The sequence below is a fragment of the Ochlerotatus camptorhynchus genome, unplaced genomic scaffold (genome assembly GCF_037179485.1).
Source record: "Ochlerotatus camptorhynchus isolate MF236.1 unplaced genomic scaffold, CSIRO-AGI_Acam_v1.1 ptg000274l, whole genome shotgun sequence".
NCBI lineage: Eukaryota > Metazoa > Arthropoda > Insecta > Diptera > Culicidae > Ochlerotatus > Ochlerotatus camptorhynchus.
In genome coordinates, this window is record NW_027040763.1 from 7,070,664 (window position 1) to 7,089,306 (window position 18,643).

At 41.9% G+C, this 18,643-nt stretch overlaps 1 protein-coding gene and 1 pseudogene across 1 annotated transcript in view; both read right to left on the bottom strand.

Moving 5' to 3' along the window:
- Positions 1-18,643, bottom strand: part of LOC135705684 (uncharacterized) — a 256,038-nt gene that overhangs the window by 179,621 nt on the left and 57,774 nt on the right. The window contains exon 3 of the mRNA XM_065227468.1: positions 30-2,190. Within this exon, the coding sequence (XP_065083540.1) occupies positions 30-2,190 (2,161 nt within the window). The remainder of the gene's footprint in view (positions 1-29; positions 2,191-18,643) is intronic.
- Positions 1-18,643, bottom strand: part of LOC135705755 (large ribosomal subunit protein eL20-like) — a 227,496-nt pseudogene that overhangs the window by 139,772 nt on the left and 69,081 nt on the right.

An 18,643-nucleotide genomic window follows, 5' to 3' on the forward strand; every position in this document is an offset into this window, starting at 1 on the left:
GAAGCGATTTATTAATTGGCTGGACTTACCTTAATTCGATTCGACAGTCGCAGAAAAACGCTTTCTGGTTGCCCCTTCTGCGGCGATCCCGGTGTCGGTGTTGTCGTGGTAGTACTCGTGATTGTGGGAATACTACCGGATCCAGCTGTTGCCCCATCCATGTGCTGATCCAGCAGCAAGTTATCAATGTCCTCCATACTGCTGGGCTGATCCAGTGCTCCAATTGAATCGTCCTTTTCCGGAGTCGGTTCTATCGTGGTTGATGTCGTCGTAGTAGACGACGACGACGACGTAGAAGAAGTTGCAGCAGATTCTTCCGGTTTCTTATCAACAACGGTGCCAGGATCTTGAGGACCACCAGCAACATTGTACATGTTCACGTCGTCCGACGGAGGAACTGGTTTCTGTTCTTCCTGTTGCGCTCCCGAGGACTGTGGTCGGGGATCTTCTTTGATCGGTGCGGTAACAGATGGAATTACGTTCAGAACAGGCTGTTCGTCCGTCTCATTCTGTGAGTCGTCCTTTGTCGACTGAGTTGTTGCTGAAGGTTCGGTAGACGTTTGCCCCTCAGGTTTTCCCACAGGAACTTCTTCATGTTTTACTTGAGTTGCAATCAACCCCTTTCCGTACGCTCGGATATTACATAAGCCTGCTAGAATATCCGCCGGGAACCAGTTCAGAACACTCCTGTTCAAGTTGTAACTCCCACTCACTTGTTCACGCATCAGGTTAAACCCTAAGAAATTGGCACATAGCAAATGCTGAGATTCGTCAAACGACGTACTGATTAGTTTGATACTTAGTAGACTAGTTAATAGATTGTGTTTGCAATTCAGTGTCCGCTCCAGACGATTCCGGAGCTCCGGTGGACAACTAACACACAGTGGCTGAAAGGCCAGCGAAAAGCAGTACAAAGGGCGCTGAGGCGGGACAACAACGATACTACCTAATTGATTACTACCAACACTTAGATCTACACCGCTCATCGCAGAATCGTTGGTTTCATTGCGCATGCTATCATTTTCGTGCGTTTTTCCCAACGCTTCGGCCGCCTTCTTAACGATGCTCATCACAGCTTCACCAGCGGACTTGAGGATATTGGCTTTCTTATTCTTCGAATCACCACCATCATCGTAGTGTTCATCACTTCCCGGATCCTCCTCGCCCAGATCCAAACCTTCCACGATCAACTCGCCCTCGTCATCCTCTCCGTCCTCTCCCAGCGATGGCGTGTTGTCGGTTTCGAATGCCTCAAACTCTGACGTTCCATACACTCGAAACAACGAAACCGGACAATAGTGTTCCGAATTGTAGTGCGAATGGATTTCCACTCGGACAAACTTCCCAAACAGGTGCGGATGCAGATTGAAACTCTGGACGTCGCGTTCATCTTTGGCCGTGTATTGACCAACATTCGACCAATCTCGAGTCGGAAATCGATTACTAACCGACACTGAAAACTCCTTTGGCGAGGATGAAAACAACTCGAAATTGGCCAGTTCAACCCGTTCCGCTTGGACGGGTTCGCAGAGTTCAACTACGAACCAAATCTTGCTGGTGCACGGGTTCAGCAAATACTCGTCCTTGTGGGACGTCAGCACCGAACCGGTGCTCTGTGCTTCCGGATTGGAAGCGATTATCTTTGCCCCGCAATCCGGAGCAGCGTAGTTCTTCGCTCGTAGCTTCAGCGGTGGCATCTTGTTGCCTGGGGGCTTCGAGTTCCGTTTCATCGCTGAAGCGTTCACATTTTCACCCTGTTTCTTTTCCGCTTCGGCCATCTGTTTTTCGGCCCACTCGGAAAAGACGGGCATTTGATTTTCCTCCGTAAGATTCACATTCTGGGTGTCGAATGTTACATTTGGAACGACTTGTTGAACAATTTCCGGTTGTTCTTCTTTCCGGACCTCACCTCCTCCGGTATCCTGTAGTTTTTCCTCCAACGAAGCCGCTTGCTCCTGAACGGTCTGTGGCGAAGCATCCTGTGAGAGATGTACCTCCTGTGGTTGCAGCTGATGGTCGATTGTGGCCTGCTGCTCTTCAGGCTCATCGACGGGACTGGCCTGGAGCTGGTGGCTGATATTTTTCAGCGTAGCTTCGATGTTTTCCTCCAGCTTGGACTCAATGTTGAGCTCGCTGGACTGATGATCCACCAGTGTAATCACCGATGGGGTGCCTGGAATGTCCTGCAATCTGTGGAAGAAAAGAAATGCAGGAAACGAAGTTAGTACCGACTCATTCAATAGGAACGTCTACAACGACATACATTGCTTCCAGAAAGTAGAACCAGAACATCTTCAAAAAGAGCATTGCTCCCGAGATTAGCTCACATCGACGACGATCGATCAATCATTCTTAGTAAAAAACACACCCCCACAGCGAATGGACTGCTGCCGAGTCCGTTGAGTGGAAGTGCACTAATGACAGCGGTAAGCTCTGTCGAGAAATCGAAAGGAAACCGGACCAACCCTCCCACGTCCTCCATGGGAGACCAGCATTCTTGATCAGCACAGGAGTCTAAAATTTCAACTGCGACGGCGGGCTTGCAAGCGAATCGACCGATCGATTGTCAACAAATTGTGCAAATATCGAATCGGACCGGTTTGGGTTGTTGTTTTGCCAGTCGAAACGCAGACACGCACACTTGCCACCTTTTTGTCCCGAGGTGCGAATAGCAAAAAATGGAGCATAAGAAACGGGATACAGCTGCAATTGTTTAGTCACACGTGATAGCATATCAATTCTCGGTCAGTAAGAATCCAACATTATCATGCGTGAATGACCAACGCAGATCGCACACGTTGCTGTCCATCCTCAAGCCATTCCTAGGCTAGACATGTGCCACCCGCAACGATCTACCTACATGACGGAAGAAACAGGTGTTGTGTTCTGACACGTGATCTACCTTGCAAGGAAAACCATGCCGAGAATATGCCCAAACCGCGCATGGGTATCTAATTTCACGGGTAAGAATATACCAACCCCGACTAGAAGAAGACTGCAAAGGCGTAATCGATATGGTCAGGTGAGTGTGTAGTGTGACGGTTTACTAGGTTTACTCATTGAGAACGATTTCATAGACAACATTTATAGACAGAACTGTATTGTTCTGCATGGATGGTTTCAGACGTTCTGTGCAAAGCTCCAGAATGAATTTTGACCAACAAAAATTTCTTTAATAATATCCCTTTAGAAAATCCAGAGACAAATTGTAATTAGGGCGAAACTAGCAAAATGTAAACAAACGGAGAAAATCCGTATTAATTTAATTTAAGAAATAGAGGAGTGCAAAATCTTGAATAAACTGGTAATATTTCAAATGATAAGAAATCTAGTTCTAGGAGTCGACGATTTGTATAACTAAGTCCGATTTTTGCAAATTTTACAAAGGATACGATACAAAAATTTGCAAAACTAAAAGGCTTAAGACCTTAGACATGTTTAATGTGTGCAGACACTTGACTTATTTTAATATCGCAAAAATAACCATGTCTAAATACAGCATTTCGCATATCTGGGAACTCACATTTTTTTAAATCCTGGAAATCAAAACAAAAAGCTTACATCTTGAAGATTTTTCTAAATTCTAAATTTCTAAAATCAAACGAACTTTAACTATTAAATAAAAAAAAAACTTCGAAGCCTCAGAATTTAGTTTCTTTTTGCGATAAGATGGCTGTGTTTGAATCAAATTGGATCTTTATACAGGATTTCAAAATATGTACTCCTAAGAGTACTTTTGGAATTTACTTTGAATTCTTTTCAGAATTCTCTTAGGATTATCCTTTTTCTCTTGGAATTCTACTTACAAGTACCTTTGAGTTGTCCTTAGAATTCACTTTCAGTTCTTTTTACAAAGCCCTTAGAAAATTAACCTCAAAATTACTTTGCAGTTTAAGTCAGAACTCTTTTGAATTCTCTGTGGAATATACACCTATTTTTTTCGCCGAGATTCCAACAGCCGAGCAGTTCTGCAATTTATTTTGCTGAGATTCAGTAAAACATTTGCCGAGACTCAGCTAACAAATAACATTTTGCCGAGATATCAGCTAACAAACAGATATTCTGCAGAAATATCAGCAAAAGTAAATGCCGAGGTAAACGGCTAGTGGAGATTTTACCGAGCTAGATTAAATGTGTAGCCTTGGAATTGCTCCTTCGAATTCTCTTGTAAATTTACTTTGAATTCTACTCAGAATTCCTTTGGAATTCTACTCACGTTGGAATTCTTCTTACATTTCACTTTGGAATTCCTCAGAACTATTTTGAAAGGAATCCCCAGATTTCACTTTTCTGAATTCCCTTGAAATTATTCCTAGAGATCCTTGGAAATTCTCATCAAATGTTCAATTCAAGTTCATAAGATTCATAAGTTTTGAAATTTGTGTTACACACTTAATAATGATTGCCGAGATTTGCACAGCCGAGCTTCCGTCAAACATATTTTGCCGAGGTCTCAGCAAAAGTGACGTTTGGTCTCAGAAAATGTTTTGCTGCAAATATCAGACAAATTTAATGCCGACCACTCGGCTGTGCAAATCTCGGCGAAAAATTCCCGAGCTGGTGAAAACAATACTAAGTGTGTAGGAGCACACTAAGTTGTATTTGCCGAAATTTACACAGCCTAGAGCTCGGCATTAAATGCTACAGAGATCTTAGCAAACATGACGACAAATTTCCGAGACTTAGCAACTACACGTCACTTTTGCTGAGATCTCGGCAAAATATGTTTGCCCGGAGCGTGGCTGTGCAAATCTAGGCAAAAATGGCCGAAATTCAGCAAACAAAATTAACTGTGTAGACCTTTAATTTATTTGGAATCTGAGTTCTTGGAATTTATTCTATGTCCGTAGTCTTGAATATTTCTTTTCGTTCCAGATTCTTGAAAACTTTGAGTCTAAAATAAAAAAAAAGTTTCATTGAGTCTAAAATAAAAAAAAAAAAGTCGTTTAAAATCTGTAAAAATTATCCATGTTCCAGAACCTTAAAAACACAATTCAGGCTTAAGAATTTATGTTGTTACTAACCGTAACCACTCCGGAATTATTATGTTAAAATAGTAAAAGTAACTATTCTTCGAAATTTGCTTGATAGAGGAATTTCAAAATTCCCTGAGAATTCCAGGTTTTCCAGGTACTTGACACCAAGGTTGCTGATCCTCACAGCGAAGCAAAATTCGTTATATATTCCTCTCGCTGTTGCTGAAGTAGTGCTGCAGTATAGACCTTTTTGACGTTTAATCGTCTTTCTCTATCTAGCACACATGGATGAATGAACGGCTTGTTTTCGCACTAATCTGTTTCCCTCTTGCTCGCACTCGTTCGATTTAAATGGTGCAGTAGTGTGGGCCTATTAAACGTCAAAAAGCTCTATAGCGGCCATAGCGGCTCTCTTCTCGTGCACGAGAATATATCTGTCACGAAGATAATTCGGGTTTGCGCTTCTTTTACATTCTCTCGTCGTCCGCTGAGTTACGGCTTTAGGCAAAACAACAATCGTCACTCATCCGCTTGTTCGTTACTGGACGAGTCTAGCGGGGTCCATTCAATTCGATTGCTTTTCGTTTCTGGGTAATCTTCACAAAGAATGCAAGATTCCACTCGCCACGAGTGTTCACGGCGATGCAATGTACTGAGCTGGACGCTTGAGTAGTAGTTTGACGGTGCGCTGGAGTGAATCATTTTTATCATTCAGCAATCGCACTACTGTGGGTACAGATCAGGTGTATGCGCGAGAACATAACTTGCAGTTAAGAAAAATACGTCATTAGGCTTTGCTCTTACAGCTCCGGATTCAAAACATTGGTTGCCGTTGACCAACATCTATAACGCGTTTGGCACAATTAAATATGCGATTGCAATGTGTAGTATTGAATGAAAGGTGTTGGTTCATTGCCTAAATTGGTAACCGCGTGACACTAAACAGCCGGTAACGCCACTGAATATAAAACGAAGATCTATTCAATTTTAAGCAATCTAAAGGCAGTATGTGAAACACATTTTGATGCCATAAATTAAGAAAAAACGTAAGCATAATTGCATGTGGTCGGAAGTGTAGAAGAGATCTTCCAACGAACTCACTATTGTGATTTCTGCTAAACTGTGTGTATCGGACAGGAGTTATGATCTGCGAAGTCACATATACCGGTTACTGTAATGACCAGAATTTGTCAGCCTCTGCACGCATCAGACTTATCTGAGGGGGAGAGGTAGCTCATCGATTCTTCCGGTTCGCCTCCTAGCATCGTGCTATAAGGTACCAGGCGATAACCAGCTCGATGACGTCATTTCGTTGACGTCTGCAATGGGAAATTCTCATAGCAGGCGTTGACGATGGGACGTTGTTGAGTTGTTGAATAGCAACTATCGTGGTAACTCACCGATTACCTGTCGATCTGCCAAATTTGGAAAGACGTCTGCATTGAATTGTCTCATATAATAATATTCCGCCCACTATATCACAAGAAATTGCGAGTAGCTGAGTGGAATGGAGATAAGTTAAGCATTGGGTACAGGACCAAGTCTCCCCTGGGTTGTGCCAAAAGATGAGCGCAATAGAATCATCAAGTTGCCATAAGGCACGGAATGAGACTATTGCATGGCTGGGTAGTCAAAGTCTTCCATTCGTTAGTCATTTCAGGTGGATTAGAACAGATTTAGGTGGGCGTTGGCCAGATTTGGATTTTTCAGATGTAATCCTGGATAGGACCCTGTCATTGAACGTCGCGTGAAAGTGGAACTTAATGAAAGCCTAAGTACTTTTTCGTAGTTTTCAGTTTTCGGATTTGAAAGATCGTCGGTTACAGTGGCCTGCTTACTGAGCAGAAAAACGCGGTCCCAGGTCCTTACATATCAAAGAGATTTATGGTAAAATCGCTTGTGTTTCGTGTATTTTGCGAAACTCGTTGTTGTCGTTGGTTCCGGGTTTGAATGGATACAACAATTTGAGCAACGGTATTATGTGATATGAGGGACTCGGTGGCCTTAGAGCAACCGTTTTTGCTTACTGAGCAGAACATCATGAGTCTCTAATCTCAGGCCCATCCACATTCAAGATTCGTCAATCGTTTTAATTGTTAATATGACTACATGGTAATAACAGCAACTCGGTGATTAAATGGTGCTCGTCTGCCTAGTGGCAAACGTTTTTGCTTACTGAGCAGAAGACCGTGGGTTTAGTCCCAAGCTCCTTCGCGTTATATGGACATATCATAGGACATCAATTCAGCTTATCGTTTACCAAAACGAACCCTGCTGCAAACCCAACCCTCTTATCCAACATCCCAGTGATTCCTCGTGGAAGTGCAGAGGTGTTCTCGGCTTCCATCAAAGCGAGTGTCATGTCAACACAATCCTTCCCATTCCTTTCTTGACCTGTGTTCGGGCGCGGCCGGCGCTGGTATTGCCTAATTTAAGATCACCAGTTTTTACACATTGAGGATGATTGCTAGTCCCAAGCATCGTCTATTGGTTCTCTGTGTAATTACAGCTGATCTGGCAGTAACAGAGTAGCAACCGTGGGCGGTCAATCAAGCTCAAGCTCAAGCTCAAGCTCTGCACGCATCAGACTTATCATTTATCATAATTTTAATTTTAGTTGTAATTCCAAATCTTTCTTATGCCTTTCCCTCTGTGCAATAAGACCACTGAAAAGAGCATGGGTTTCAAAGTATATTCTAAAATATTTTCAGAAACGGAGCCAGGTTCATTAATGTATTACTAATCCAGGGAAATATTAGCACTGCATTTGCAATGCAAATTTTTCTCTGGATGTACTTGGAGAGTAAATAAATAAAATGCTTAAGAAACAAGCTTCACAAAATAAGAAATTGAGGGAGATCCCATAGTGACATTCATGGCTCTCGAACTAAAGTCACAAATTAAAATCTCACAAATTACGAATGATCCAAGACTGTTAAATTGACTATAATAAAATAAAAAGTGGGGCTCTTTCACAGGTTCTATACCAATTTGTCGATAAAAAAAAATCGATTAGCTTGATTCGCTTTCACGATGGATGTACAATATAGTATCTTCCCAATTTTTGGTAACGCATAATTTTCGACTTTTTTACTTTTTAGAAAATCTATCCTATGTTAAATTCTTATTTTGATTTCACTAGACCATTCTGTGTGGATCCTTTCCACTTGATATTTTATGATAAATTGCCCAGAAACTACCAGCACAAATATGAGGAAAAAATTAGCTGATGAGATGTTGCCAAAAACGGCAAGGCACCGTACTGTACTGCTACACGGTGTATTAGTAGAATGATAACATTAATATAAAGTAGTTATTTCAGCAATCCATAAAAAATATAATCAGAAAAATTATATCCACGAACATTCCCGCATAAATGAAAACCATTACTTGACCTTACCGAAAATGGTTAAAAATTGTTTATAATCCCTTCTAAACTTTAACTGAAATGGTTATGGAACTTTACATGAACGTTTGTGTGATAAAGTTTTAACCTTATGTATTATGATTTTTTGGAAGTGAACCTTACAAATAATGGGTTGTTAAGAACCATTACCATGCCAAATTCCTGTTTTCTCCATACAGTTTTAGCAAAGGAATTATATTGGAACCATTTTATTTATGATTTGAGAACTTTAATGGTAATGGTTATGGTAGTCGGTAAGGTTCATAGATGGTTTTGTAACATCGATCAACTTTATGTGGAATATATCGCGAATTGGTTGCTTGTAAATTACTGATTACCAATTCGCGATATATTCTGCGTAAAGTTGACCGATAATACAAAACCACTAATGGACTTTACTGGATATCATAACCATTACCAAAAGGATCTCAAATCATAAGTAAAAAGGTTCTAATATAGTCCTCTCTCAGAAAATGTAAGAACCATAATACATAAGGTTAAAATTTTATCACACAAACGTTCATGTAAAGTTCCATAACCATTTCAGTTAAAGTTTAGCAGGGATTATGAACAATTTTTAACCTTCAAATTGTTTTTATGTTACTTCATACGCGAGGTTTGCGATTTTCAGAGTTGGTTGGAAATACTAACATGAAGCTTTAGTGTGATAATTTATTAGCTAGAGAATGACTTTGTACTTTCACATTAACGGCCCTTCGATCATTTTCAACTTCTATTCAATTTTCATACTGCCGTACTCTAACGGAACTATCCACTTACCCTCTTCTAAAGATCATTCTCTAGCTAATAAATTATCACACTAAAGCTTCATGTTAGCATTTCCAACCAACTCTGAATTTTTAACCATTTTCGGTAAGGTCAAGTTATGGTTCGCGTTTTGGCGGGTTTTCACAGTATAGGAAAAAAGCAAGAAAACATCCTGCGTCCGACTTTTATAAACTCCATATCGACTTCAGCCTGCCCACTATTCTAAATCCAACTACTCCAGGAAGAGTCATCCGACATCTCCAGATTTTGTTTCCAAATTTCCCCGATTTTTTCTGACTTTTTCAGGAGTTTCTTCTAAGTACCTGCGGCAGTTTCTTCTAATTTGTTTTGAATCCCTTGGAAATTTTGTTTAACCTTCTCCGGATTTTTTTCCCAACGTATCCTGATTATGAAGAGCTTTGAGTGGGTTGGTTTATTTCCTTTAAATTCCGTTATAATTGCTTATCTTTTACCAGATACGTGTATTTCGTCTACTACTTGCAGACTTCATCAGTGCCAAGTACTCAACACCAGGTAAGAGGTTCGACAAATTTAAAGGATTAGTATCCTGATTGTTTATTTTCTATGTTCTCCTAAAAGAATGTTAAGGCCACTCCTGGAAATTTATTCTAGTTTTCTTGGAATGATTACCTCAACTTTATTCCATCTAAGTTTGTTCCAGTATTATAAGGATTTTTTTACGGCTTCCACCAGAATAGTCTCCTTCTTGCTTAGCTCAGTCGGTAAAGACGCAGCTACAAAGCAAGACCATGCTGGAGGTGGCTGGGTACGATTCCCAGCCCGGTCTAGCATTTTTTCAAGTTAGAAAGTTTCTTGACTTCCCTGGGCATAGAGTATGATTGTACTTGCGACAAAATTATACTAATGCAAAAATGGTACAGACATCAGCTCTCAATTAATAACTGTGGAAGTACATTTAGAACACTAAGTTGAAAGCACGTAATAAGCTAATATGCGATAAGCAATAAGCAATAAGCTTGAAATGCGAATAAGAAGAATAATAATAAGAAGAAGACTGGAAGAGTCCTGCAACTTCTCCTCGAAGTTAATTCCGGTTTCTCTAGACTTGATCTGGAAGTTTCATCTGACTGACATTGGCCAAATCTAACGATTCATCTTGAAACTTCCCTCCGGGTTCCCCCAGAAGTCATGCTGACATGTCCCGGCAATGTCTGACAACTTCTTCTGGAAGTTTTTCTAAACCTTTTCTGAAAATTTCTTCCGTCTCCACATCCACGGAGTCTGTCAGCTTTCTCTGGATGTTGGTTTTCCGAATTGGTTTTCTGACTCTCTGGAAGCTCTTTCCAACCTCTCCAAACAGTTTCCATCAGCATCCATTCGACATTTGTTTTAATTTAATGATAGATCTTCACAGACATATTCCGGGAATGTTATATTTAGAATTTTCTGGAAAGAATGTAATTTTTTATTGCTTCCTCTCTGAATCGAAATAGCTTCCATAGAATTTGGTGAAATAAGTGGAAATGTATTCCCAGGATATTAATGAGATTTTTTTAAATTACGTCAGTTTTACAAACCCACCCCCTTCACCCTGAAGAGATAAATCCTGGCAGCGCCACTGTAATGGAGATAATTTAAAGAAAATAATCTCAAGCATAGCGTGAAGCGTGAATTTCAAACATTTTTTAAAGGAACTGGGAACTGTATAGGGAATACAAAATAGAACAGACAGAATCATAAGATTATTGAGAGGAATTCTAAAAGTAAAAGTAATCCACGCATCTTTGTGGTGGAGAAGCTGAAACATATGGGTTTTCCTGATTTGATATCCGACTGACTAATGACATACTTGAAAGCATTCGTTCAGGTGAACTCTGGACGTTCCAGGACATTCGACATTTCATCTGGAGTTCCGCAGAGGAATGTGTTAGGTGATGTTTGTGCTTTTCATTAATGACTTGTGCTTGCAAATATCATCTGGGAAACTGCTCTTTGCTGACGACCTCAAAATCTTCCGAGTCATCAAGCGAAGACAACATATCAATGTTGATATGTTGTCTATATTGGACTGTATTGGTTTACAGGCAGTTGGACCGTGTACCATGCGTGATTTAGTTGTTATCATGGATTCCAAGCTCCGATTCAACGAAAACATCTTCACTATTGCTGCCAAAGCTTTTTCGATTCTTGGGCAGGGAATCAAAATCTACGATTAAGACTAAGATAATGTCATTCTCATGTTGGTTACATTCATGATCAGTACAAACTCAAAAATCACAACGGACAGTTCTGGAAATAATAATGCGATTATCATTTGTGTTACAGATCACGATTATATGAAATAGCGATAATCTCCGATCATCATCGTCAGCTGTCGTTACCAGGCTTCCAAAAAGTACAGCCTCCTCGCGACAGTTGGTTTATACCTGAATTGACTGTTGCTTTGTGTGCTTTACTACCGCTTGCTACCGTACGTTCAGATCTGAATTCGAAGTGTATTGGTAACAGCGCACACACGAACGAATGAAAGCTGTATTAGAACAGTCGCATCTTTACCCGCTTTGCTAAAATCATCGTGCTTGGAACGTAGTGAACCGAATGGGCTGTATTTATGCATTTCTTTATGACCAGGTTCTCAATGTTTCTGTCGTCATAACAGCCTTCACAAACCGACGACATCCCTCAGCTTACCCAAGTGGCTGTCACGAGACATTATATACAATTGATATACGGCAGTGGAGTATGGAAGAAACCCAGAAGAATGATCCCGAACAGATATGACGGCCCGATGTCGGATTAATGTAAGGTCAATTTATGGTCGACATCGGCCAAATGTCGGGTCGATGTCGGGTCAATTCTGTGTTTATGTCGGGTCAATGTCGGGCCAACATCGGTTTGGGGTTTTGTAGAAGTCAGGTTGGTGTCGGGTAGGCTTATATTTTTCACCGGAGACCGTGCGTTTAAAAAAAAATATCGGATGAAAATTTTGCAATGGGCAGCACGAACGTGATAGCAACCGAACGAGCTCCGGCGCCACACTGGTAGTGTAGTAGCAGTCTTACGACACACAAACAAAATTTCAAAGACAGCAGCAACGAATCGGCAGTTTGACGGACTGCTTGTTGTATGTACGAGGAAAGTTACGAATGACCATCCGAGGCTGTCATAGCCGAACGAACAAAATACATGACTAAGAACAAGCTGTCGTGAACAGCACAAGACATTCCACATCGAACGCTCGACTGTTTCGGTCAAGTATTGCTTGCACTCCGTAATCGGTACTAGTTTTTTTCCCCTATTGAGGTTTTTTTTCAATCCGCTTTCATACTGAGTGGTGTTGTAGTATACAACAGTGCAGTGAGCATCGCGGAATTGTAATTGCCGCTCAATCGTTCGAGAAAGGAAGCAGTCATTTCCGGCCGAGTCCGGCAGATGAGCTGTACATCTCTAACCAACAAGTTTCATCGCATCACGAAACGGCAAACTCAAGGTCATCGAGTTCACCAGCCGGCGAGCCAGCCGGTGCTTTGTTGCAAACACTCGAGGGCAACAATAGAACGATCATCACCATCATTCTCACATCAGGATAGATCATCGTCATCAGCCACACTCCGTGCGCTTGTGTGGAGAGTTAAGTAGCAAACGGTTATCTTCCGTTCTCCGCAACCTGATTAATCTCCATACAGTGTTGATTAACTTTTCTGACACTGTTTTTTCCTGAAAAAATTTTCATTTTTTTTTTTTTTTCTCTTTTTTTTTCATTTACTGTTTTTTTTTTTGCAAGTTGATTAATCTCCCTATAGTGTTGATTAACTTTCCTGGCATTATTTTTTTCCATTTTAAAGTTTTTTTTTTTTTTTTTTGCTTTGTTGGATTAAGTATTATTTTTACCGTTATATTTTTTGGATAAGTTTATTTTTTTCTTATTTTTTTTTTTTTATTTATTTTTTTTTCTCAACGCATATATATATATATATATATATATATATATATATATAAATATATATATATATTTCCTTTTTTATGTCGAAATCTGCTGCGGAGGTACTTAAGACCCCGCAATGGATGAAACCAATGATGGCGGGGGTATTTCGCTAGCAGATATCTCCGATGATGAGTCTGTTAAATCTCCATCATTCGAAAATCTGCTTCTCACTGAAGAGGAAATGGATACCTCAGGGGATTCTACTTCGGACCCCAAAACGAGCACTGGAGCTTACCCAAAGGTGATGTCTAAACAACAACCTCCTTCACCCCCTGCCCCCCCTTCTCCACCATCGCCCCCTCGTCCACCTGTTCCCCCTACTCCAACCTTTCCCTTAAAAATTTCTGCGACCCCCCGCCATAAAGCTTACCCAAGCGACTCAAAAGGTCCGTGGGTTGTTTTTTTCCGGCCCAAACAAAAACCTTTGAATATTTCTCGGATTTCGAAGGATCTGACAAAACATTTTTCGGCCGTAACCGATATCTTTAAGGTAACGTCAAACAAACTGCGCGTTACCGTTGATGACCTGAAACAGGCAAACCGGATTGTTGCCTGTGAGCTTTTTTCGATCGAATATCGAGTCTACGTCCCCAGTTGTGACGTAGAAATTGAAGGAGTGGTCACCGAATCGAGTCTGACTTGTGAGGATTTCCTGCAAGTCGAATCTTTCGGCATTTTCAAAAACCGTGCCCTCCCGAAAGTCAAGATACTGGACTGCATTCAACTGCAGTCAGTGTCGCACATAGGCACAAAAAAAAAGTATACCCTCTCAGATTCGTTTCGTGTGACCTTTTCAGGATCGGCATTACCTGACTACGTCACAATTGGGAAGGTTCGACTACCTGTACGCTTGTTTGTACCGAGGGTAATGAATTGCTTGAAATGCAAACAACTAGGTCACACCGCGGACTTTTGTTCCAACAAACCGCGGTGCGATCAATGTGGGGAGGAGCATACGGAGGGTCCTTGTCATGCTACCCCAAAATGCGTTTACTGTAAGGATGCTCCGCATGCTCTGAGTGATTGCCCGAAGTACAAACAGCAGGGAGAAAAACTAAAGCGGTCTTTGCAAGCTCGCTCTAAGCGCTCGTTAGCAGAAATTTTAAAAACGACCGCTTCATCTTCCCAAACCACCCCAAAAAGCAACAACACATTCCACCTCCTGCCAGATGATGATCAGGGCTCTGACTCAGAGGTGGGTGAGAGTAATCCTTTTGTCTTTAATGGCAACACGAGGAAGCGGTCCAAAATAAACGTCACCCAAAAACCTCGTAAGGCCTCTCGTATGGACTACCAACCTACCTTGACAAATTTAAGAGGTAGCGGAAATGTACCGAAACCCCCACCACCGGGATTTAAATCTTGTAATTTTAACAAGGACTTTCCGCCACTTCCGGGATCATCTAAAACCCCAGATATCCCAGTTTTTCAGCCAGAAAAACAGCTGAATAATCAGCAAGAACATGATGCCATGTTCACGTTTTCTGAAATTGTGGAGAGCATCTTCAATATATTCAACGTCTCTGACTCAACTCGGAACATTATTAATTTAGTGCTTCCATTCGTGAAAACTCTTTTGAAGCAACTAGCTTCTAGGTGGTCCTTCCTTGCATCGATCATATCCTTTGATGGATAATTTTCCGAATGAGGTCGGGGATATGATCTCTGTTCTTCAGTGGAACTGTAGAAGTCTTATACCGAAACTTGACACATTCAAATTTTTAGTTCACAACTCACTTTGTGATGCATTTGCTCTTTGTGAAACATGGCTTTCTTCAGACACCGATCTCCCTTTCCACGATTTTAACATTATTCGCCTTGATCGAGCAGATTCGTATGGAGGGGTGCTTCTCGGGATTCATAAGCTCCATTCCTTTCATAGAATCGATCTGCCTTCCGTGACAGGCATTGAAGTTGTCGCATGTCAGGTAAATATTCGAGGTAAAAGCCTCAGTATTGCCTCAGTATATCTTCCTCCAAGAACTGCGATTTCTCGCCAAGGTCTCTCAGATATCTGCTCAGCTTTATCTGAGCCTCGGTTGATATTAGGAGATTTTAACTCCCACGGTACAGGCTGGGGGGAACTGTACGATGACAACCGCTCAACCCTGATATACGACCTTTGCGATAACTTCAATATGACAATTCTAAACACTGGGGAAGTAACACGAGTGGCCAAACCTCCAGCAAGAGAAAGTAGATTAGACCTCTCCCTCAGTTCGAGCTCACTATCGTTGGATTGCTCGTGGAAAGTAATTCAAGATCCCTACGGTAGTGACCACTTGCCAATCAAAATTTCTATTACCAATGGTTCATCTTCCACTCGCTCGGTTGACATCGCGTACGACCTCACGAAAAACATCGACTGGCAAAAATTTGCGTCCGCGGTTCTCGGTGGTACTGATTCGGTTGAGATACTCCCTCCGCTGGATGAGTACTCCTTTTTATCGCGACTTATCGTTGACTGCGCTCTTCAAGCACAGACGAAACGCGTTCCGGGTGTTTTCGTTCGCAAACGACCTCTCACTCCGTGGTGGGATAAGGATTGCACCGACGCGAACAGCGAGAAGTCCGCCGCGTTTAAACGCTTCCGCAAACACGGTAAGGTCGAGGATTTCGAGCGGTACACCGACCTCGAGAAAACTTTTAAGAGCTTGATTAAAGCCAAAAAACGCGGTTACTGGCGTCGGTTCGTCGATGGTTTGTCGAGAGAGACTTCGATGAGAACACTCTGGAATGTCGGCAGGAGAATGCGCAACGCGTCATCACCGGTCAACGAAGACAAGGAGTACTCAGACAGTTGGATATTCAGCTTCGCGCAGAAAGTTTGCCCGGATTCGGTGTCGGTTCAAACCAACGTTCGTGATAGTCCGTCGGGTAGTAACGAAATAGATTCTCCGTTTTCGATGGTGGAATTCTCACTTGCTCTCCTCTCATGTAACAACTCAGCTCCAGGAATGGATAGAATCAAGTTCAACTTGCTCAAAAATCTCCCAGACGTCGCGAAGAGACGCTTGTTGAACTTATTCAATCAATTTCTGGAGCACAACATTGTTCCGGATGATTGGAGGCAAGTAAGAGTTATCGCCATTCGAAAACCCGGTAAACCCGCGTCGGATTATAACTCGTACCGTCCCATCGCGATGCTGTCCTGTATACGGAAATTGTTGGAGAAAATGATTCTTTTTCGTCTAGACAAATGGGTCGAGTCGAATGGTTTACTTTCAGATACGCAATTTGGATTTCGGAGAGGCAAAGGAACGAGCGACTGTCTTGCGTTGCTTTCAACTGAAATTCAACTGGCCTATGCGCAAAAACAGCAAATGGGTTCAGTTTTCTTGGATATTAAGGGGGCTTTTGATTCTGTTTGTATCGATGTCCTTTCGGATAAACTCCACGATAGTGGGCTTTCACCAATTATGAACAACTATTTGAGCAACTTGTTGTCTGAGAAATATATGAGCTTTTCTCATGGAAACTCGACAACTTCACGAATTAGTTACATGGGTCTCCCCCAGGGCTCATGTTTAAGCCCCCTTCTTTATAATTTTTACGTTAAAGACATTGATGGTTGTCTTGATGAAAATTGCTCGCTAAGGCAGCTTGCAGATGACGGCGTTGTGTCCGTTATAGGGCCAAGTGCACCGGACCTGCAAGGACCATTGCAAGATACCTTAGACAATTTGTCTACTTGGGCTATGAAGCTGGGTATCGAATTCTCTCCGGAGAAAACTGAGTTGGTTGTTTTTTCTAGGAAGCATCATCCTGCACAGTTACAGCTTCAACTAAAGGGTAGAACAATCACTCAAAGTATATCTTTCAAGTATTTAGGTGTCTGGTTCGATTCCAAATGCACATGGGGAAAACATATTGCGTATCTAAAACAAAAATGCCAACAAAGAATCAATTTTCTTCGTACAATTACCGGAACTTGGTGGGGAGCACACCCGGAAGATCTTATCAGGTTGTATCGAACAACCATCTTGTCGGTTCTAGAGTACGGTAGCTTCTGCTTTCAATCCGCGGCGAAAACACATATCTTGAAGCTGCAACGAGTTCAATACCGTTGCCTCCGAATCGCGCTTGGCTGTATGCACTCGACGCATACGATGAGCCTCGAAGTACTCGCGGGTGTTCTCCCACTGACAGATCGTTTCGCTGAGCTGTCTTTCCGGTTCCTCATCCGTTGTGAAGTATTGAATCCTTTGGTAATAGAACAGTTTGAGAAGCTGCTCGACCAAAATCCTCAAACAAGATTCATGAGTTTGTACTATGAGTACATGACGCTGGAGGTTGGTCCTTCTTCATTAATCTCCAATCGTGATTGCTTCCAAGCCTTCTATAGTTCCTCTGTAAATTTTGATCTGACCATGATGCAAGAAATCCATGGAATACCAGATCGCCATCGGTCGATGGTTGTTCCCTCAATTTTTGCAATCAAGTACCACCATGTAAGTAACGATAAAAGATTTTTCACAGATGGGTCAACCATAAATGCTTCCACTGGATTTGGTGTATTTAATCAATTTCATAGCGCCTCCTATAAACTGCAGAAACCATGCTCCGTATACGTTGCGGAACTCGCAGCTATATTTTACGCAGTAGAGCGAATTGCCTCACTACCTTCTGACCATTATTTCATTTTTACGGATAGTCTTAGCTCATTGGAGGCTATTCGTTCAATGAGGCCGATGAAGCACTCCTCGTATTTCCTGCCTGAAATACGATCTAAACTGAGTGCTTTATCTAACTGCTCCTATACTATCACCTTAGCTTGGGTCCCATCTCATTGCTCAATTCCGGGTAATGAGAAAGCGGACTCATTGGCTAAGGTGGGCGCTATGGAAGGCGATATTTTTGAGCGACAAATCGCCTTCAACGAATTTTTCTCCATTGCTCGCCAGCAAGTCCTCATCAGTTGGCAACAAAAATGGAATGATGGTGAATTGGGAAGATGGTTACATTCTATTCTCCCACAGGTGTCGAACAAACCATGGTTCAAAGGGTTGGACATGAGCCGCGACTTTATACGCGTTATTTCAAGGCTTATGTCCAATCACTGCTCGTTAGACTCGCACTTCTATCGAATTGGGCTCTCAGGCAGCAATTTATGTGCGTGTGGCAGTGGTTATCACGATATCGAGCATGTTGTTTGGTCGTGTACCTTACACCGTGTTGCCAGATCTGAGTTATCCACATCCCTCAGGGCCCGAGGAAAACAACCCGCGATACCCGTTAGAGATGTCTTGGCGAGCCGAGACCTTGACTATTTGAATTTAATTTATGTGTTTTTAAAACGGATAGATTTGAGGATTTAGAAGTTAGTGTCATCTTGTGTTCTCCCAAGTTGTTAGCTACCCATCGGTGTACCCCCATGTTTGTCTTTTTCATCAGAGTGTCGCCTAGTTCGAGATCAAGAGCACATTGCTCTCCAAACCTTGTGTTCACAATCCCTACCCTGCCATCCATTTGTTACAATTTGTTACCCCTAACCTCGAGATAGCCGCGAGTAATCGGCCCCCGCTT